This window comes from Berghia stephanieae, chromosome 5 (genome assembly GCF_034508935.2).
Source record: "Berghia stephanieae isolate SIO BIC M18660-M18661 chromosome 5, UCSD_Bste_1.3, whole genome shotgun sequence".
NCBI lineage: Eukaryota > Metazoa > Mollusca > Gastropoda > Nudibranchia > Aeolidiidae > Berghia > Berghia stephanieae.
Genome location: NC_088364.1, coordinates 70,811,128 through 70,835,127, shown reverse-complemented (window position 1 = coordinate 70,835,127; position 24,000 = coordinate 70,811,128). Strand labels below are relative to the sequence as shown.

General features: G+C 34.5%; 1 protein-coding gene across 5 annotated transcripts in view; it reads left to right on the top strand.

Moving 5' to 3' along the window:
- Window positions 1-14,652: 14,652 nt before the first annotated feature.
- LOC144973541 (uncharacterized) overlaps window positions 14,653-24,000 on the top strand; it is a 10,166-nt gene continuing 818 nt past the window's right edge. Inside the window, exons 1-3 of one of the 5 annotated variants that reach the window (XM_078916082.1) lie at window positions 14,653-14,738; window positions 20,688-20,860; window positions 22,808-22,949. In XM_078916082.1, coding sequence (XP_078772208.1) covers window positions 22,892-22,949 — 58 coding nt within the window. In that variant the 5' untranslated portion in view covers window positions 14,653-14,738; window positions 20,688-20,860; window positions 22,808-22,891. Of the gene's footprint in view, window positions 14,767-20,687; window positions 20,861-21,758; window positions 22,226-22,807; window positions 22,950-24,000 lie in introns of those variants that run through there. The other 4 variants (XM_078916083.1, XM_078916085.1, XM_078916087.1 and 1 more) reach the window with 4 other exon arrangements.

Genomic DNA, 24,000 nt, shown 5'->3' with positions numbered 1-24,000 from the left:
GTTTGTTCATGTTTTTTCAATATATATATATACATATATACATATATATATATATATATATATATATATATATATATATATATATATATATATATATATATATATACACGCATCCTTTCATCATACTCAGATATAAATATGTACTTTGCCATTAAAGCGTTGTCTCTGTTTGAAATAATACAGTATCGCCTAACAAGCGTAGTGTCGACTCATTTTTCTGTCAATGGTCGTTACATAGGGACCCCGTGTAAAGCGCTATAGAGATTGTCCTATGTATATGCTCCAGTCCTTTTTTTGCTTTAAATCAAAAATTAATGTTCAATAAATTTGTATTCTTTGTATTTTATATCCGTTTTCGACCCATTGATTAGCAAAAAGGAATTCATTCTCTAGGTACCCATATTAACCACTCTTGTGCTCATGTGCGGCTATGTGGTCTAGTGGTATGACACTAGCTTTCGGACCGGAAGGTCCTGGGTTCGAGCCTTGCTCTTTACTCACGTTCTCTCACCGTACTCAGGTGTAAAATGTGTACCTGGCCGTTAACAGCGTTGTCTCTGTCCGAAAATGTGTAACATCGCCTAACAGGCGTCATGTCCCGTCCTAAATGTTAAGTGTTGCTATTGGTCAAGGACCTCTTGTAAAGCGCTTTGAGCACGAATAGTGGATATTGCGCTATATAAAGCTCAATTATAATTTATTGTTTTAACATAACGACAAATTGCTTGATGTCCTTTTGTAAGAGAGTAAGCTTATACAAAAGGTTATCCAAGACTTTTGGTGAGAAATTGTCAATTATATATCAGCAAATGGGTTTTGTGAGTGCATGATGCAGGCATATAAGTAAAAATTGATATGTAAATGATACGTTTGTGACAGTTTTTACGTCCAAGTTAGTGGACAGGTTATCGTGTTGAGTACTAGTTAATCAATCTTTCTTAAATGGTTTAGGTATGTTGGTACATGTTAAAAGGACATATATCACAATAACGTTATATCATAAAAGGCGGGGTTTAGCATTAATATGTAGGGATTTGACGTTTCAGGTTTGAATATGATTTGATCTTACTTTTAGAGGGTGGAATATAGACTGTCAAGGAACTGTCGAAACTACTAGGAGGTGTGGTTTGAGAGAATTATGGGTAGAGTTACAATAGGGGATAAAAGAGGGTGTTTCTGATTAAAACGGCATTCTATTCTACTTCACGATGAACTGCACATTTTAACTTTTGTACCCACCATCATTGAGTGAATTTTTTTTGGACTTGGAATTTTTTTTTTTTACAAATTGTGTTGAATATGTAAGTTGAATTTCTATAACTCAAATAAAGCCACTATTCGATCATTAGCGTTGACATGTGTGTAACTACGCCACATATTGTGCGGCTATGTGGTCTAGTGGTATGACACTCGGAAGGTCCTGGGTTCGAGCCTCGCTCGACGCATAGTTGAGTCCATTCTCTCACCGTACTCAGGTGTAACATGAGTACCTGGCCGTTAACAGCGTTGTCTTTGTCCGAAAAATTGTAATATCGCCTAACAGGCGGCATGTCCTGTCCTAAATGTTAATTGTTGCTGTTGGCCAACGTCCCCTTGTAAAGCGCTTTGAGCACATTTAGTGGATATTACGCTATATAAAAAAGCTCATCATGAGCTCAAGCTCATATCTACTTATTTTGGTGCCGTGATCAGGATGTGTTCTTGTAAAGATGTTTTAAGTTAACGAAGTTGGTGAAAATTTTGAATAACGTTATCTTAGTATAATGAAACCAGAACAACTGCCACAATTGAAAATAATAAGGCAAAATAAGTTAAGATAAAATAAATTATAAAAGTATAGGTTATGCTGAAAATTTAGACGAGGATTATATTTTTGTATTTGAGGGAATTTGGGAGTTATCATTTGAAGCTAAGTCAGGAGTTATATGAGTAGGAGACAACGTTTTTATTCCAGGGGAAAACATAATAGAAGAGGCTACTATAAAAGAAATAATTCGAGGAATAGAAGTCACTGAATTAAGTTCAATAGAAAGTGAAGGAATTGTTTTTAAGAATATTAAAATTGACCATATATATCATGATGAAGTGGGGTCTAGTGAACAAAGGGGTAACTTAAAAAATAGAATTAGATGTGGATGTTTCTGTTCTCGAGGAAATAGAAATTAATATGATTTGTTGTAGGAGGGTTTAGCCATTATGCTATTTTGTAACAAGAAATGGCACAATTTAAAGAATTTTTTACAATTAGATGTCCGGGTTCTAATAAAGTTTTTGAGGAAGCTGAATATTTATCAAATGATATTTTTTTTATTTTAGTGATACTGGAGGAACCGTAACTATTGATGATATAAGTGGTTTTAAACTAGGGCAATATGTTATAGATGAAACAAGTAGGACGTTGTCCATTCATTGCAATAAAGATTTATGTGATGTATAAATAGGTTATTAATCATTAAATTTAGAGGAAATAGAGGCATCTGAAGGAAACTATTTAATTTACAGCGAGTGTATCGAAAAAATGTTGGTATCAGATAATTTAAAAAATAAATAAATAAACAAATAAATGGATAAATAAATAAATAAATAAATAACAACAAAAGAAAGCAATAAAGCAAGAAATGAAGACTATTATAATAGTGTGTGATTATTGTAGAGAAAATTTGGGTGTTAGGGAACCTTTATATTGGCGTAATAATTTGTGTGGCGTAGCAAATACATATGTAAAGGCTTATGATTTAATATAGCGATTTTTTTATTGCGTTGTTTAACAATCCAACTTACATTTTCACAAATTGTAACCAAGACAAATTCTATGTCCAAAAATATTCAAATAAAAGATGGTGAGTACATAAGGTTTAAAGTGTGCAGCTCATGGTCAAGTAGAATCAGAATCCTCCCGTTTTCCTCGAAACATCCTCTTTTATCCCTATCAAAATTTTACCCACAGTTCCATTGTTTCCACGCCCCCTTGCAGTTTTTGACAGTTCCCTGTCAGTCTATAATCCAACCCCTAAGAGTAAGACCAAATCATAATCAAACCTGAAACGTCAATTCCTACATATTGATGTTAAACCCCGCCTTTTATGATATAACATTATTTTGATAAATGCCCCTTTCACCTGTTTCAACACCCCTAAACCAATTTAAGAATGATTGATTAAATAGTACTCAACATGATAACCTGTCCAGTAACTTTGACATAAAAACTGCCCAAACCTATCATGCATGGACCAAGTTTAACTGATATGCCTGCATTATGTACTCACTAAACCCATTTGCTGATATATAATTGACAGTTTGCACCAAATGTCTTAGATAACCTTTTGCATAGGCTTACTCTCTTACATACGCCCCTTTCTTAGAATTTAAATTGACTTAAAACAATTTCAATTAAAAAAAAAAAACAGTAAGAGATTAAATATATATGTAATGTCGAATTAAAATGTAATAAACAAATGTAAGAAATAGTCTATTTAAAAAAAATGATAAATACTTATACCAGTTAAATATTTTAAAACTTTAAATTTTAAATTCTAAAACACCAAAGTTGATTACAACATTCATATATATATTGATTATAGGTTTTAAAGTATTAAATTCACAAACATCAAATTTGATTACAACATCTAAATAGATATATATCGATTATAGATTTTTTTTCTCACATTACAACATCAACAGTAAGGTATCTATCATTTAAAAGTGATTAAAATTTAAATTTACCAACACCAAAATTGATTAAAACATTTATAAATTTATCAATTATACTTTTAAGGTATTACAACATCGACAGTAAGATATCAATTAATTAAAAGTTCAAAGAAAAATTATCTTTTCACCTTAAATTTCACCTTCATAGCAATAAAAGTGTTTAATTCTCGTCATCTCCCATCACACATAAATATTATTGCGTGAAAAAGGATGGTTCAGTTTCCATTTGTGATATACTCACGTTGAATTATTCAATCTCAAATTCAACTCTATACGACATGGGTGATAATCTCAGCTTCCATGTATGTCTACTCATTTCCTGACATATCAAAACCAGTACCTTGTATATTCCCTTATATTGTATGATTCCATTTAAACAACATTATTACATTAATTCCTACTTATAATATGTGGTACAAATAATGTATTATAGACATCTAGATCCATATACGAAGGATTACATTTCAATTAGTAATAAAAAAAATATTTAAAAATAAATCATAATAATAGCATTATCATCATTTTAAAATTCAAGGTAAAGTTATTATCATTCATTGTTCATTGTTGATGTTTCAATTTTTTTAAGCTTTTTAAGTCATCAAGGTGTAGTTTACAACTACATTGATATCAAATTGTTCTTTGTGGTCATCCATCAGAGGTCACATTTCTCAGTAATCCGTTCGTTTTGAGAATGGTCATCCTGTAAAAATTGTCAGTAATTGTTAATTAAGTCATTGTCTCCATTTAGAATGAGTTTTCATGTAATGAAAAAAATATATCAACTATAAGAGTTGAGGTGATTGTATCTAGTCTACGTGTTGCATTGTTGTGTGTGTTATGGTCACTGAATAGCCCAAGTGTCATAAATTCACTTTATTTATTGGTAATTAATTAAAAACTTTTTCCTCTGTAAATGTCTTAGAATTATCACAATAATGTCTTCACATTCAAATATTTAGCGTTGAATAAATAATCAAACAATAGTCTGTCCGGCTTGTTCACATCACATATTTAGTGTTTGTAAATAATCAGTCATTAGTCTGTCCGACTTATACATATTTTGTACAGTGTAAATAACTGAATAAGTAAAATCTAACATAGTATGTGATTGTGGGCTGTTACTAAAGTGACCAACTTTTGCAATTAGTGTGTTGTATTTGTTCGAGTCTTTTGAATTGGGACGAAAAAAGACTCTACAGGTAGCAAACGTATGCTTAACCTGTTGGGTTGTTTCTTGGTCTTGTGACGTCGCTGTAATCCATTCATCTCCGGCATCTGGGTCGATTCTCCTCGTAGATATTTGTGGTTGTCTTGTATATACGTTGAGTCTCATTGTAGATGAAATTGTAAAAATTCAAGATTAACTGTGTGCGAGAAGTTTGACTCAAAAGAAAGTTGTGAACTCAGCCATGTGTTGACACAGAGTTCGTGTGTAGTAGTCGACAGAGGTCGTGTGTTGTAATTGTCTGTGTTTGTTGATCGAGTTTTGATGAGGTGGCATGTGAGTACACACCAGGTAGATGATGTAATCTGTAGAGTACCGGTGGGTGACGTGAGTCCAAACACCAGGTAGATGATGTAACAATAATGTAGTCTAGTAGTGTATGTAGTAGGGTCGAATAAGGTCAACAATATTTTCGTTATTTGAACGCAGGTTGTTGAATATCATACGATAATGAATCCAAGGAAATCGCTCATGTGGCGTTTTGCGATACTTTTTCCTGCATTGTCTTATATACATATATAGCCTTTATCTTTTACAATGATACTAAGACAGGCTTTATTATAATATTCAATGTTTATAAGTTGTAGATATGGGTGCTGCACACTTGTATATTGACATAAGTTTAAATTTGAATACGCTCACCACTGTATATGAAGGAAGTAGTATTGTTCACAATTGGACATCATTTTTGTAAAAACAATCGTATCTTGAACGTTTATGTAATTATTGACATCGTACATCGTTGGGTATTGTTGTCGTAGAAGTAAATACAAGTAATCCAATTGTTCAATAAAGAATGTAAATATAAAAAGGTTCATGGAAGAAATCTGTGTTGATACAGATATTATTTTATGAATTCTGTCAAGTTTGTATAAGTTGAAAGGTACGATGTAATTGAGGTTGCTGTGTATTTGTAGTCTGTAGATTGTGTTGATTCTGGACGTATCAATGGCTTAGTCGAGATTGTTACTCCATTTTAATGTATTCGTGGATAGACCAAAGGGATTAGGACATTTCCCGACCTCTGTTGTGGCTGTGTTTGAGTTGCCTCTGTCGTTGTCGCCGTCATTAGCGTTTCAGTCACTTCCGATTCACCAAGTGTGTCTTGTTTTGACATCGCCATTACTTCAGTTGGGTTCAAACTTGAATTTTCCCGCTTACTCAATCCCTTTCTTAACCATGATAAGACTTTAGGCACAATTATATCCCGTTTTAACAAGCCTATTCCAACCATTATTATGACAGCTAATATACTTCCTGCTAATAATGCAACTAATTTCCACAAAGTTAACCCTTCACTAATGGTGGTCTCATTCATTGCATTTATATCATTTATCAAACTAGACATGTCAATGTCAGCAACGTTATCCAAGTTCTTTATATCCCATGTTTGATTATATTTATTTATCACCCTGTTCAGAGGCTCCCACAAAGTATAGGATGAACCAGAAATTTTCATTTTGAGTGCTGAAAAATTTGCTCGTAGCAAGCTATATTTTTCAACACTCTTAATCCATTCCGCAAATTTGTGAGAAGCCCCATCAAAGGGTTCTATCAAGTGACCTACTCCTTGATTTGAGATAGAACTCGACAATTGATCTAGTGTTAATTGTAAATTTTGTACTATTGTTGCTGCATCAATTACCGGATTTTCGGCCATTTCAGTTTGTTTTGTTTCTTAATTAATATCCCCTTAACTAATTCCTTGTATTTATTTATTTATTTACCTTCTGACACCGTGTTTCGAAATAACTTTATATAACTTGGAGGAGACAGATATATTACGCTCATATATGGTGTAAACGTTTCTACGACAATAACCAATTATTTTTAAACATTTGATACAATGTACTAATTCTCTGTCTTCAGTAGTATCCCTTACTGCTATTATTTTATCAACACTATCAAATTTATTACGCCAATATAAAGGTTCCCTAACATCCAAAATTTCTCTACAATACTCACACACTATTATAGTTTTAATTTCTGACTTTATTCTTTTTTTTTTTTTTTTGTTAATAATTATTTATTTCTTTATTCATTATCTCTTACCAATATTCTTTCAATACACTCGCTGTATATTAAATATTTTCCTTCAAATGCCTCTATTTACTCCAATGTTAAAGCTATATAATAATAACCTATTTCAGCATCACATAAATCTTTATCGCAATGAATGGACACCGTCTTACTCGTTTCATCTATAACATATTGCCCTAGTTTAATATCACTTATCTCATCGATAATTACGGTTCCTTGAGTATCACTAAAATGAAAAAAATTATCTTTTGATAAATATTCTGCTTCCCCAAAAACTTTATTGCAACCCGGGCATCTAATTGTAAAAAATTCTAAAAATTGTGCCATTTCTTTTTACCAAATAACATAATCACTAAACCCTCCTACAGCAAATCATGTTGATTTCTATTTCCTCGAGAACAGAAACATCCACATCTAATTCTATTTTTAATTTACCCCTTTCTTCACTAGGCCCAACTTCATCGTGATATATATGGTCAATTTTAATATCCTTCAAAGTAATTCCTTCACTTTCTGTTGAACTTAATTCAGTGACTTCTATCCCTCTAATTATTTCTTTTACAGTACCCACTTCTATTATGTTTTCCCCGGGAATAAAAACTTTGTCTCCTACTCCTATAACTCCTGATTTAGCTTCAAATGATAACTCCCAAATTCCCTCAAATACAAAAATATAATCCTCGTCTAAATTTTCAGCATAACCTATACTTTTATAATTTTTTGATCTTAATTTATTTTGCTTTATTTTTTTTTTTTGATTGTGGTAGTTGTTCTGGTTTCATTATATTAAGATAAAGTAATTCAAAATTTTAGCCAACTTCGTTAATTTAAAAAAATCTTCACAAGAACACATCCTAGTGTCACGGCACCAAATTAGATACATATGTGGCGTAGCAAATACATATGTAAAGGCTTATGATTTAATATAGCGATTTTTTTATTGCGTTGTTTAACAATCCAACTTACATTTTCACAAATTGCAACCAAAACAAATTCTATGTCCAAAAATATTCAAATAAAAGATGGTGAGTACATAAGGTTTAAAGTGTGCAGCTCATGGTCAAGTAGAATCAGAATCCTCCCGTTTTCCTCGAAACATCCTCTTTTATCCCTATCAAAATTTTACCCACAGTTCCATTGTTTCCACGCCCCCTTGCAGTTTTTGACAGTTCCCTGTCAGTCTATAATCCAACCCCTAAGAGTAAGACCAAATCATAATCAAACCTGAAACGTCAATTCCTACATATTGATGTTAAACCCCGCCTTTTATGATATAACATTATTTTGATAAATGCCCCTTTCACCTGTTTCAACACCCCTAAACCAATTTAAGAATGATTGATTAAATAGTACTCAACATGATAACCTGTCCAGTAACTTTGACATAAAAACTGCCCAAACCTATCATGCATGGACCAAGTTTAACTGATATGCCTGCATTATGTACTCACTAAACCCATTTGCTGATATATAATTGACAGTTTGCACCAAATGTCTTAGATAACCTTTTGCATAGGCTTACTCTCTTACATTTGATAGTGTTGATAAAATAATAGCAGTAAGAGATACTACTGAAGACAGAGAATTAGTACATTGTATCAAATGTTTAAAAATAATTGGTTATTGTCGTAGAAACGTTTACACCATATATGAGAGTAATAATATATCGGTTTCCTCCAAGTTATCTAAAGTTATTTCGAAACACGGTGTCAGAAAGTAAACAAGTAAATAAATAAAAGGAATTAATTAAGAGAGATATTGAGCAAGAAACAAACAAACAAAAATGGCCGAAAATCCGGTAATTGCAGCAACAATAGTACACAATTTACAATTAACACTAGATCAATTGTCGAGTTATATCTCAAATCAAGGAGTAGGTCACATGATAGAACCCTTTGACGGGGCTTCTCAAAAATTTGCGGAATGGATAAAGAGTGTAGAAATATATAGCTTGCTCAACAATTATAGTGGTGAAAACCAGATAAAAATTGCGTTAATGACAGCAAAGGGTCCAGTCAGTGATTTTATTGTAGACAGGCAAAAGGAAAATTCTAATAATATTCCTACTTGGAATGCTTTGAAAGCTGAATTAGCTGTTCATTTTTCAACTATCACTAGTCCAGAACAGGCAAAAAAATTGTTAAGGCAGATCAAACAACAGCCAGGTGAGACAATTACTCCATTCAATCAAAGATTGCTTAATCTGTCTTTAAAAAGAATCTCAAGACACATCTTTACTGTATATGCTTTTATTGACACTATGAATCCTTGATTTGGATATGAATTCATTGCATGTGTTTTGGGGGGTTTTTTTTCACTCAAAATTGATAATTTATATTGTAAAGTGTCCAGAGCTTGTGTTTTTACACGAGAATGAGCGCTGTATAAATGTGTATTATTATTATTATTATTGTTATTGTTATTATTATTATTATTATTATTATTATTATTATTATTATTATTATTATTATTATTATTATTATTATTATCATCATCATCATTATTATTATTATTATTATTATTATTATTATTATTATTATTATTATTATTATTATTATTATTATGATTATTATTATTATCTGAGGCATTTGCAGATGTTAGTATGTATCCAGCGGAAACTAAAACTCTCGTGGAGAGACAGTTAGTAAGTTATTTTGTTAGATGATGGAATGAAATTTAGGATATTGAGAGAATGTCCACAAACGTTAGATGCAGCTTTGAAAATAGCTATAGGGGAACAAAATTTAAGAAGAAGATTCGTTTCTCGATTTTCTTCTAATGTTCGTAAAGATGAGGACATGGAATATATGAGAATAAAAAATATAGTATGCACAATATGCGACAGACAGGGACATATAGCTGTTAACTGCAGAAGAAGGGAGATTAATGTCGTGACTAATGACATAAGGAATAGAAATCAGACTATACGATACTTTTGTAACAAGCTAGGATATATCCAAAGGGATTGCCAAAGTTTGAAAAGTGCTCAAAGGGGCAATTTGATGAATTCAAATTCACAAAGTGGTTTTCATTGGTTTAACTATTGAATACAACTCACGATCTGATATCTTTTGTGGCCAAAGACTTGTATTTTGACGTCATTTTTTTGGTCAGTGTCAGGCTATAAGTTAACGATGGCTACGCGTCAGGTCGGAATGACTCATACTGACCTTAGACTCTCCTGGTTTTACAATGCAGACAGGCGACTTACTGGACGGTGACTGTCTCGGCTGTTAACGATACCTTGTTATTGCGTATCCAACAATACCCAGGTGATGAATTGATGGGTTTATACTGGACTGTCTTTGTTTGATGACGTATGTACAGATCAAATCAGACATTTCGAAGGCAAAACACAACTCCCTAAAAAGGTGCTTGCTTTGTGATCGGGGCAAATAATGATATAATGATGTATTGCAACGATTACCAACAGGTACCATGTCTTGTCTTGCCGGTGTGCGTCCCTGACATAATCAGTCGCATGGTGAACATGTTTGTTTGCATTTTTTGATTTTCTGGAAATTCCAATGTCTCCTGGGCATTTTAATCTTTATTTGAAGCAAGTCGGGTGATTTTTCATGAAGTTATGGTCATATTGGGCTAGGGTGTGAAACCCTAATTTTGAGAAAATCGCTTCCAAAGTTGACAATAGTTGATATTAAGTTTCATAATCACCTTCATAAAAAAAAAAAAATAAACTATTTAGGAGTAGAATTCAATAAAAATCTTTCATCAATATGTAGAAAAATGTTTGATTTAATGATTTTTGATGAGAACTCATTTTCCATAAAAATTGACCTCTTGACTAAAATTGTCAATAAACAGTGGCTTGGGTAACCGTAATGTATTTTACAATTATTACCCCCACTCGACCCAGGTGGCTAGATGCAGTATGTATGTTAGTAAACGAAAAGATGAAAAGATCGCTCGATGTAGTCTGCTTGGGAAACAATCTGAAGCACTGCTAGGAGCGTTGAGCTTGATGGATCTCAATAAAGTTTATTTACAAATGTATATGACATGCGGCTATGTCGTCTAGTAGTATGACACTCGCTTTTGGATCGGAAGTTCCTGGATTCGAGCCGCGCACGGCGCATAGACGAGTCCTTGGAAAAGGCTCTTTATTCACATTATCTCACCGTACTCAGGTGTAAAATGAGTACCTGGCCGTTAACAGCGTTGTCTCTGTCCGAAAAAAAAATGTAACATCGCCTAACAGGTGTCATGTCCCGTTCTAAATGTTAAATGTTGCTGTTGGCCAGGGGCATTTAGTGGATATTTCACTATATAAAAGCTCAATATTTATTTTTACATAACATGGTTCTCATTCATCTATATTGAGATTGATCATTTCATCAATGATAATAAAGATGTTCAAAACGGGATTTCGAAATAAGTTTACCCAATTTGTCTTACTGGGAACTGTTTAAGGTAATGTGATGATGTCAACCATTCTGATCATCATAGAAATGTTCACAAGTGCTCGGTGTGTGAGTGTAATATGATTGAAAGTTTATTTTTAGGCAGTTTGCCGATACAGAACATAAGCTAGAATACATAATTTCCTGTTAACAAAACCAACATAACTATATTTTTGTGAAAAGACAAGGATAAATCGAATTAATTGTAAGCGTTTGGATGTGCTAAATAAAAAACGAAACAAAACAAAAGCAAGTTGATGATGGGGAGAATAATAATAGCTAAGATCAAGATAAGTATGATGGCGGTGACGAAGAGATTGATGATGATGATGATGATTATGAAGATGATGAAGACGACGACGACGACGACGATGATGATGTTGATGATGATGATGATGATGATGATGATGATGATGATGATGATGATGATGTGATGATGATGATGATGATGATAATGATAATGATAATAATAATGATGATGATTACGATGATAAAACTGATGATTCGAATCTGCAATAAAATATTTTTGCCATCCAGGTGATTGGCCTTCATCGACTGATCAACTTTCACGATTGCCAGAGGCTGGTTGTCGAAACATCTGAAAAGCCCCCATACATGATTTCACGTCAAACCCGGATGGAAAAAATTAAAAATCCAATACAGAGAAGCATGTCAATGACCAAAAGGGTATCTAAACTATTTATATGAATTTGGCAATTTTCTATGATACTCTGATAAAACACTTTTCACATTTAAAAAATCATTTGGGACAACAACGAAAAAAAAACCCTTCAAATTTCAAATATCTATCGATTGAAATGACCCCCAACTTATAAAAAATAAAATAATCAAACCTGGGCCTTTAGGTTTGTGACATTTTGAATCGATTGATGGTGTGATGTATTCCTTCAGGGCCACGAGGCTCTTGGAGCCGTTTATCCCGGTTTCTACAGCGTGAAACAGGCAATAGCAAGTGCTTGCTTGATGATGATGATGATGACGATGATGATGATGATGATGATGATGATGATGATGATGATGATGATATTATTATTATTATTATTATTATTATTATTATTATTATTATTAGTAGTAGTAGTAGTAGTAGTAGTAGTAGTAGTAGTAGTAGTAGTAGTAGTAGTAGTAGTAGTAGTAATTATTATTACTACTATTATTATTATGATTATTATGATTATTATTATTATTATTATTATTATTATAGTAGTAGTAGTAGTAGTAGTAGTAGTAGTAGTAGTAGTAGTAGTAGCAGCAGTAGTAGTAGTAGTAGTAGTAGTAGTAGTAGTAGTAGTAGTAGTAGTAGTAGTAGTAGTAGTAGTAGTAGTATCATCATCATCATCATCATCATCATCATCAACAACAACAACATCATCATCATCATCATCATGTTAAACTAAAACAGCAAGCTTTTTTTTTAACTCGGCATGAGCACCTGCTACATGATAGAAATGATATAAAACTCCTTGATGAGAGTCATGATGACTCTAGATACATCCATCTCATGTCAAATGTTGTGTTCAACATCAGAGTACGTTTATACCATGTACCAAACATTGCGTGTTTACACAACCACTCTTTGAACCATTTCATAATTGGGCGTGTCTACCAATCCACACCTTTTCCGTGTAAAACATTGTCATCGTCACTAATGGAAACATAATATTACCTATTTATTTTGAGAAATTACCACCCCCCCCCCCCCCAAAAAAAAAAAGTAATCATCCCCGAGGGGAAATTTTTCTTTAGGGTCTATTGCAAGGGAAGACTGGAATAACCCAGGCGTCAGCCGCAGTGCAGCGCCTCAAAGTGAGCTAAGGCGAGGTGACTTGCTCAAAGCCACACAGCGCGGCGGATGATCGAACTCGATATCTTTCGAGTACGAAGAAAAGACCGTACCACTGAGCCACTCTGTCCCATAATAGATGATTCATTATGAAGAACATTTGACATGATAAAGATCTGAAAAACGCAATTTAGATTTAGATACATAAAGTTTATTCATTTTCATTCAACATTGTCATGACATTGATACTTGTGAATCTACAGTGACAAAAACGACTCTCATTGTCATTCCAACGTCCAAATCTTGTGTTATGAATTGTGTAATTTCGTAAAGAACAACATAACATAATGATCAACAACACCATCACCGCTCTTAGATGCCCAGCCTGGACTCTTCCGCATTTTTACAAGTGGTCAAATAAGTAGTGATGTCCACAACAATGGCAGTTAGACACGAAGTTCAAGTTACTTGACAATGTGAATTGATTAAGGTTTCCCCACTTTTCTAAAAATAAACAAAACGTGTGCTTTATTATAGCGCAATATCCACTACTCGTGCTTAATTAAGGCGATAAACAAGGTGTCCCTGGCAAACAGCAACACATAACATGAAGAACGAGACATTACGTCCTTTTCCAAGGACTCAACTATGAGCTGAGCTAGGCTCAAACCCATGACCTTCCGATCCGAAAGCGAGTGTCATACCACAAGACAAAAAAAAATTCGAGCTTTATATTAGCGCAATATCCACTAAACGTGCTCAAAGCGCTTTACAGGGGGTCCCTGGCCAACAGCAACATTTAACATATAGGACGGGACATGACGCCTGTTAGGCGATATTACAATTTTTCCGACAAAGTCAACGCTGTTAACGGCCAGGTACTTATTTTACACCTGAGTACGGTGAGAGAATGTGAGCATAGAGCCTGTTCCAAGGACTCAACTATGCGCCGAGCGCGAGGCTCGAACCCAGGACCTTCCGATCCGAAAGCGAATGCCATACCACAAGACGACATAGCCGCACAGCTTTTATCGGAAGTCTTGAATGAACAACAGTAGAGTCTATAAAGTTAATGCACGCTAATCCTTTGTTCTCGAAAAACGCGGTCAACAGTAACCATCGTAAACTTATCGCCTGACACTAACCAAAAATGACGTCAAAAGACAAGTCATAGGCTACAAAAGAAAACAAATCGTGAGTTGTATTCAATAGATCAACCAATGGGATCTCTTGTTTAATTGAGCACAACAAACAACTAACTACACGCTGCAAACCCTTTAAAAAATGACGTCAAACTGTAAGTCATGGAGAGTTCTAGTATCAGGCTATATTATTGTTAACGATAGCTACGGGTCAACCGGGATACTGTTTGTGGACATAACCACTTGGCAATCTACTATCGGAATATTATTATAATAATTATAAGTTGCTATAAAAGTAAAGATGGATTTGGCCATGTCCATACTATCTACCTGGATTTCACTTTTAGTAAGGGAAGTGGGCCACAGAGCGTCTCGTTGGTGGCTGGACGACGAACTAAGTAAGGATTAAAGCATTTAACATTGACGGTAACGTAAAACAGCTTTGAATCTCAGTTATATTATACTCTCGGAATAATGATTTTGTACGTATCACACATGATGATTTTAACCCTTTTGCTACCACCTACTGCCTTGCAGTGCTGGAACTGTTATACAGTAAATAGCACTAAACTAATAAAGACTACCGGAAATGCTGTTTTGGCTGTATACATTGATTTGAAATGCTTATAGTGACCATTATATATATATATATATATATATATATATATATATATATATATATATATATATATATATATATATGGTACGGATGAATAAAGTCATTTCAGTACTTTTTAGGTACTTTCAGCGAGATTTAAACTAGATATCTCTTCCCATTAAATTCTGGCTGTGCATTTGGACTGGGAAGGGTGGGGGGGGGGGGAGCCGGTTCGTTTATATCGTGGTTAATTTTTACCAGGTTGCATCGCTTGACTTCTGGTTATTTAAAGCAAAGATAAACATTCGAACTGGATTATATTCTGAGATTCTAATCTCCTCTGAGATAGGACTGCTCTATGCGAACATTTGAAGACGAGCAGTGAAGGCCGAACCATTAGTCTCATCTGAATGAGAGCGTGGCCTTCGTAGAGTTATGGCCTGATACCGTTGCCATCGTTATGTTATAGCCTGAAACTGAAATCCAAAAGGACTGGCAGTTTGGCGTCATTATTTGGTTTTTGCACCGTCTAGTGAGTTGTCATTAGTAGAGCTCATGGAAACAAGTTATTTCATTGGCTGAACTATTGAGTTCAACTCACGATTTGTTTTCTTTTGTGGCAAAAGACTGGCATTTTGACGTCATTTTTTGGTCAGTGTCAGGCCATAACTTTACGAAGGCCACGCTGATACTGACCAAAAAATGACGATACGATAACTACGATTAGTTTTTCAAAATGGACATTGAATTGTCGTCAATCCGTTTTGTTTTTATTTAATTTGTTTGTTTGTTTGTTTGTTTGTTTTTTAAATAATAAATCTATGTTTTCATCAATTTTTGTGTTATTGGCTGAAGATGGAATCCGTGTTTGGTATTTTGTTCTTTTTTGAACCTGTTATATATATATATATATATATATATATATATATATATATATATATATATATATATATATATATATATGTGTGTGTGTGTGTGTGTGTGTGTTGTTTGTTTTGTTTTTTGCGCGTGTGTGTGTGTGTGTATTACATTTGACATTGAATTGTATAAAACTGTTGTTGAAGCAGGAAACCGACATATCTGGATTATTCTAATTGTCATTACAGTCACATCTCAAAACTGTCGTTTGAAGTCTTAATCCCAGGTATGCGAGGTTTTTTTTTTTGTTTTTACATTAAAGGATCATTTTGAACAATCGATATTTGCGAATTTTCTAGCCAAAATGTTAAAAACGTGTGTTTGTTTTTTTAGAATATGGCAGTATTCTACTTGTTGCCGTTGTTATTCTGTTATAGAAGAGTACTTTATTATTATTATTATTATTATTATTATTATTATTATTATTATTATTATTATTATTATTATTATTATTATTTATTATTATTATTATTATTATTATTATTATTATTATTATTATTATTATCTGTTTATCTGAAAAGATTTGTACGAAGCAATGGCGGACAAACCATAAATATATATAGATAGTATGCGCTTGGCTAAGAAGCTCATAGCATTGCCATCCGGAAGTATAACGGACCAACACACAAACTCTGTGTAACCATGAACTTTTATAGTCTGGTTAATACAGTTTAGTGAGAATCATTCACAAACGCGGATGGCAAAATACAATAACAAATGTTTGAGTGACGTCATCTTCATTCTATATATATATATATATATATATATATATATATATATATATATATATATATATATATATAAATATACCCCAAAAAATCATCCTAAAACTGGATTATGTCTGAGTAAACCAGAGATGTCGAGAAGGGATCTTTTTGGTGCTGTGCGTTCAGTCAAAAAAATCACAACATTTGCAAGCTGGATATAAAAATAAATAAATAAATAAATAAAGAGATGGAAATTCCTTTATTTTCCCCATAGGGAAAATTTGTCTTTAGGGTCTATTTCGAGAGAAGAATAACCCAGGCGCCAGCCGGAGTGCCACACCACAAGCTGAGTGAGCTAGGGCGAGATGATTTGCTCAAGGCCACACAGACAACGGGTAATCGAACTCGGCACCTTTTGGATACAAAGGAAAGAACGTACCACTGAGCCACGCTGCCCTAACGAGCTGGGTGACGTCAACATTGTTTCTTCTTTCGATAGAACGGAGTTGCCTTCACTCAGGTCTTTGTTATTGTTTTTGCCATCCGTGTTTATGAGTAATTCTCACTAAACCGCATTAACCAGACTATAAAGATTACACATAGTTTTGTGTGTTCGATCCGGTATATTTCCGGATGGCAATATTGTGAATTTCTTAGCCAAGAGTACGAAATCTATAGATAGTTCGAAGATGACGTCACTGAGGTCTTTGTTATTGTTTTTTGCCATCCACGTTTATGAGTAATGCTCACTGAACTGTATTAACCTGACTATAAACGTTCATGGATACACACAGTTTTGTGTGTTGGTCCGTTATACTTCCGGATGGCAATGTTATGAGCTTCTTAGCCAACCGCATACTATCTATAGATATAATGAAGTTGACGTCAGTTGAACTGGACTTTGTTATTTTTTAAATTTTATTTTATTAATTTATTTTTTTTTTGCCATCCGCGTTTATGAGTAATTCTCATTTAGCTGCAATAACCAGACAATAAACGTTCAAGATTAGGGATTTTGTATTTTCGGTCCATAATATTTCCGGATGACAATGTTGTGATTTTCTTAGCAAAGCGTATAAAATCTATAGATAGTTCGAAGCTGATGACGTCACTCAAGCCTTGTTGTTATATTTTGCCATCCGCGTTTGTGGGTTATTCTCACTGAACTGTATTAACCAGACTATAAAAGTTCATGGTTACACAGAGTTTTGTGTGTTGGTCCGTTATATTTCCGGATGGCAATGTTATGAGCTTCTCAGCCAAGCGCATACTATCTATATAGTTGAATGGGAGCGATCTATATTCATGTTTTCGTTCAACCGAGTCATCAATCACGTGATTTGTTGCTGTCCAACGATTGGACATTTCTTAACAAATGTAATCACGCTGCTTTGTTTATGACTATAAACGTTCAAAGTTACACATAGTTTAGTGTGTTGGTCCGTTATACTTCCGGATGGCAATGTTGTGAGCTTCTTAGCCAAGCGCATACTATCTATATATGAGTATCAATTCGGCTATGTGGTCTTGTGGTATGACACTCCCTTTCGGATCGAAAGGTCCTAGATTCGAGCCTCGCTCAGCGCATAGTTCAATCCTTGGAAATGGTTCTTTACTCACATTCTCTCACCGTACTCAGGTGTAAAATGAGTACCTAGCCTTTAAACAGCGCTGTCTCTGTCCGAAAAAAATGTAATATCGCCAAACAGGCGTCATGTCCCGTCCTACATGTTAAGTGTTCCTGTTGGCCAGGGACCCCTTGTAAAAGGCTTTGAGCACGATTAGTGGATATTGCGCTATACAGAAGCTCTTTTATTTTTTGTTGAAAACTTCAATTCAATGTTCATCATCTAAATCACTCCTACATGAAATCGTTCAGAGGCGTGGATCGCATATTGTCATAGAATTATTACATTGACCAATATGATGGATAGGTCATCAGTTACCAACACACCTGTGTGCTCGGTGACATCGGTGGAATTAACCGGTAGATAACCACACCTCTCGGACAATCGTCATAATGTAGATAATTGCAGTGTTTGGTAGACACAGCAAGCTCCACAGGTTTTACTATCGATGGCATGTGTTAAGTAAAATACCCACTGTTCTACCTCTTGATCAGAGAATCAACACAGAAAACTATGTGTAAACTTAAACGTTTGTAATATGATCGAGAAAATCGTGTGATAACTAGTCACCCATTTGTCAATATAAAAACAATAACAACGATCATATGGAGGTCGAATTCGTTCACGTTATAGTTTATAAATAACTATGTTTGTCCGAACACGTGTGAAGGTGTGTCACAAATTCCATGTTTTGATTGGTCAAAAATCTACTGGTTAATAGCTACGAAAGATATTATTGAGATTTTATTGAGTTTTAATATAGATAGTTCGAAAATGACGTCACTCAGGTCTTTGTTATTTTTTTTTTTTGCCATCCGCGTTTATGAGTAATGTGCACTGAACTGTATTAACCCGACTATAAACGTTCATGGATACACACATTTTTGTGTGTTGGTCCGTTATACTTCCGGATGGCAATGTTATGAGCTTCTTAGCCAAGCGCATACTATCTATAGAGCAATATCCACTAAACGTGCTCAAAGTGCTTTAAAAGGGATCCCTAGCCAACAGTAACATTTAACATGTAGACGGGACATGACGTCTTTTAGGCGATATTACAATATTTTTTTCGGACAAAGACAACGCAGTTAACGGCCAGGTAGTCATTTTACAGTGGAGTACGATGCGAGAATGTGAGTAAAGAGCCTTTTCCAAGGACTCAATTATGCGCCGAACGAGGCTCGAACCCATGGACCTTCCGATCCCAAAGCGAGTGCCATACCACTAGATCACATAGCCGCACATAATATAATATTACATTGACCATATGATGGAAGGGTCATCAGTTACCAAGACACCTGTGTGCAAGGTGACATCGGTGGAATACATATAGATAGTTCGAAGATGACGTCTCTCAGGTCATTGTTATTGTTTTTTGCTATCCGCGTTTATGAGCTATGCTCACTGAACTGTTTTAACCCGACTATAAACGTTCATGGATACACACAGTTTTGTGTGTTGGTCCGTTATACTTCCGGATGGCAATGTTATGAGCTTCTTAGCCAAACGCATACTATCTATGGAAGATATTATAATTTAGGATTGTCTAGCGATCGCCGTCAATATTTGTAGAATAATAAAATGAATACGTGAAGGATAAAAACATACTACATAAATGAATCGCTCAATAATTTAAATAGACAAATGTGACCCTTCGCCTCAAAATGTTATTAAGTCGAGATAGTTAAGATGTTGAAAATTGAATTTATAGTCAGAAATATCAGACTTGTGTTGAGTTTGTATGTTTTATTGAGGAGAATGGATACCATATTTTAGGGTGATAATGCCAACAATTTATATTTTGACCAGTTTAACATTTAACTCGGCTTAAGCATATGGTTCGTTCCGACATAATACCGTTTTGAGACGATGGGTCACAAATGATAGATAAAAATAAATGAAATAAATATATAAATATAATTAAAGAAGAAAATTATAATTTTCCTTAATTTATCTCAATTTTTGATTACATGGGATGTAATATCAGATAATTATTAATTAACCTTGTACATTAGTACTGTGCAATACATATTTCCAAATATCTATTTATAAAGTGCCGCTATTTTGAGGGCAATAAAGATATATAATAATGATATAATAATGATAATAATAATGATGATGATAATAATAATAATAATAATAATAATAATAATAATAAAGATCATAATAATTATAATAATAATAACAATATATATAATATATATATATATATATATATATATATATATATATATATATATATATATATATATATATATATTATTTTTTAAAAATATTTACCACAATGTTTGGGACAGTCTACATTAATGTTTCAGGCTTAATTTGCCATCGTCAGGACTGAGTTGTTTTGTTGACTGTTGTTGTTTCTTGAAGTGGTTCCGGTTTAAAGTTGATTAACAAGAACTTCCTTCGATGTGGACACGTTCCGTACATCTCACTTTTCGTGTTGAGTGTGGCTTCATGAGGGTGTTTGATTATAGTATATTTCTCTTCCAGGCATAAGCTACATTGTTTTGATCATTGTGTCTCTGACATTTGAATGATTACGAGCATTGACGTAGTCAAGCTAAAAGTGTCCTGTCCTCCTCGATATGTGATGTCCTGGGGGGCTACATAGCTAAAGGATGTCAACGTCATTATCACGGATGTTGATGTCCATAAAATAACTGGTAAGTACGCTCTCAAGGTTTGTGCCATTAAGTCAACCATTGACTACACAAAATGTCGAGAACAGAATGTTTCAAATTTTATTGCAACTTGTCGTTAATTGGAATTAATCGTTTTAATGGAAGGTCAGAGAAAAGGATGTCTTAAAATAGACGAGACATACCTATATAGACGTCTAAGTGGGAAATGATTGATGACACCCATATAAATAGCTGTTGAAACGCGTAGAAGCCAATTTAAGGTTTATATTAATCAGTTCGTCGTGAATTTAGATCAATAAAAAATTGCTGTCGTAATTACCTTTCAGACATAGAGCGGTTATTATGTCCCGTCCTACATGGTAAATGTTGCTGTTGACCAGGGACCCCTTGTACAGCGCTTTGAGCACATTTAATGGATACTGCGCTATATAAAGCTCATTTTTTAAAAAATAATTTTTACGAAAGTGAATGGTATTTTGTTAATGAGACATATGATATATTAACTTTTAACATTTGAATAATAAACATTTTATGACTTGAGTGATTAGTTTTGACACATAGACCCACACAACACGTCCACACACACACACACACACACACACACACATACAGACAACGCATACACACAACACACACACACACACACACTTGAGAGAGAGAGAGCGAGAGAGAGAGAGAGAGAGAGAGAGAGAGAGAGAGAGAGACTTTGATAAAGCTTATCTATTAATCACCCCTTGTCAGAGGACATCGAGAGTTTAAAAATCTAACAAAACAACGAATGTTATTGTTGACCTGCGAGGTCCACTGGCTACACACATCAGATGATTGGACACGGCACGTAGAATACAGGTACAGATTGATGACATTCTAAAATAAACAAACAAAAACCCCCCCCAAAAAAAAAATACAAATAAGCCACGAGCATTCATATCTACTGTCCTGTAGGTGTGCTCAATACGATTATAAGACATCCCAAGCTAACAACAACTCGCAACATGTAAGAAAGGCATGTTGCCCGTAAGGTGCTATGGGTTTTTCTTTTCTTTTCTTTTTTTTTTATTTGTTGTTTTTTTTTTGTTGGGTTTTTAATTTTTTTTTTTAAAATTGTTTGTTGGGGTTTTTTTTTTCTACGACGGAGACGAAACTTACTTATCAGGTACTCATTTGACACATGTGACGATAACTAAATGTGGTGATAACTTCCTATATAAATCAGAGTTCTATAATTAGATAACAATTAATTGTGTCTGTCAGTATCATGTGTTGGGTTTTGACTTATAATGTGATTGATTATATTTTGACTATCTATTTCTTTATCTTTTGTATGGCTATATGGTCTGGTGGTTTGACGCCTTCGGATCGAGTCTCGCTCTAAGCGGCGCATAGGTAAGCCCTTGGAAAAGTCTCTTGACTCACATTCTCTCACCGTACACAGGTGTAAAATGGATATCTGGTCGTTAACAACGTTGTCTCTGTCGGAAAAAAAATATGATATCGCCAAACAAGCGTCACGTCTCGTTTAAATGTTGCTGTTTGCTAGGGACCCCACATATAGCGCCTTGAGCACGTTAAGAGAGTATTGTGCTATGGCTGTAACACTGATATCGTCCAAATTAATACTCTTCAATAGTCATGTCGTCACTTCCCTCGTAATGATGCATGGTAACTTAGTAACTGGCTCTAAACTATTGGAACAATGGCGGACGCCCTTATGAAATATTTCTCCGACGAGCATAAAAGTGCATCCAGAGGAGAAAAACATTATAAATATGATCATGTTTTGACTTTTATAAATTCTGATCACAAGACATATGAAAAGTTCTAGCCAGTTTAGAACCACGATGGTCGCCGTTGCTGGGCGACGTGACATCAGACTATTGAATCCATTTGTTTTCATGACTCTTAACTTTGGATAGACTACTTATTTTTTTTACTTACAACAGCGATGATTCTTCAATGTGATTTCAGAAACCTATTGTTAGTCCTCCCTTCAACCTTCCTGTGACGACCAAGTGACGACGGTGGACGTCAGCATTACAACACGGTAACACCATGGCCATGTCTACCACATTGTGTGTGCTACTGTCTGTTGTGGCTGCATTGTTGACAGGTGAGTGTTGTGATCTGTTCTGTACACCTTCAAAACCACGGGACTCATGAGGCCGGGATGCTTCGTTAATTATTCTTTTCAACCCCGTAGACAGGATGCCTTTTTATCGCAAATACCTCAGATACCCTGTCATTGCTAAATAGATAGTTCGAAGATGACGTCACACAGGTCTTTGTTATTGTTTTTGCCATCCGCGTTTATGAGTAATGCTCACTGAACTGTATTAACCCGACTATAAACGTTCATGGATACACACAGTTTTGTGTGTCGGTCCGTTATACTTCCGGATGGCAATGCTATGAGCTTCTTAGCCAAGCGCATACTATCTATAGATAAAAAGTGGAGGTTAGAGCCCCCCCCCTCCACACACACACACACACACACACACACACACGCACACACACACACACACACACACCCGACTCAACTTGGATTCGAAAACGAAGCGTTGTTAAGAGTGGTCAGTGATGAAAAGGTAAATATTGAGCTTCAATTGACACTTTCTCGTTCTTACATACTGTCATTAATTGATTAGTAGTACATTTGTATAACATGGACCATCCTATTTCTTCGCTGACTGTACCAGGAGAACAGTATGAAACTTCAAAATCCATTCGCCAAGACAAGTGGACTTAATGGCCCACGCCTAATCACAGACTTATCATGTCGATTATATTCTGTGCGCCAAATGACTCTCCACGAGTAATGCTTTGATGACCAAACTAAATATCCTTTAAACCACAATTACTTCTGTCATTCATCTGCAGCGTATAATTTGAGAATGTAAAACCCTTGAATCTGATCAATATAATTGCAATATATTATATTTTTGTCCCCTTATATAAGGGGGCGCTGTGGCTCAGCGGTTTGGTCTTTGCTTGGTACCCAAAAGGTACCGAATTCGATCAGCCCTAGCTCAGTTTGCAGCGCTGCATGAATATTCCAGTCTTCCATTGGAATAGACCCTCGAGACAAATTTCCCCTATGGGATGAATATAGAGAATCTTATTTATTTCTATTTCAGCTATATATTTTACCCTTTTATATCCCC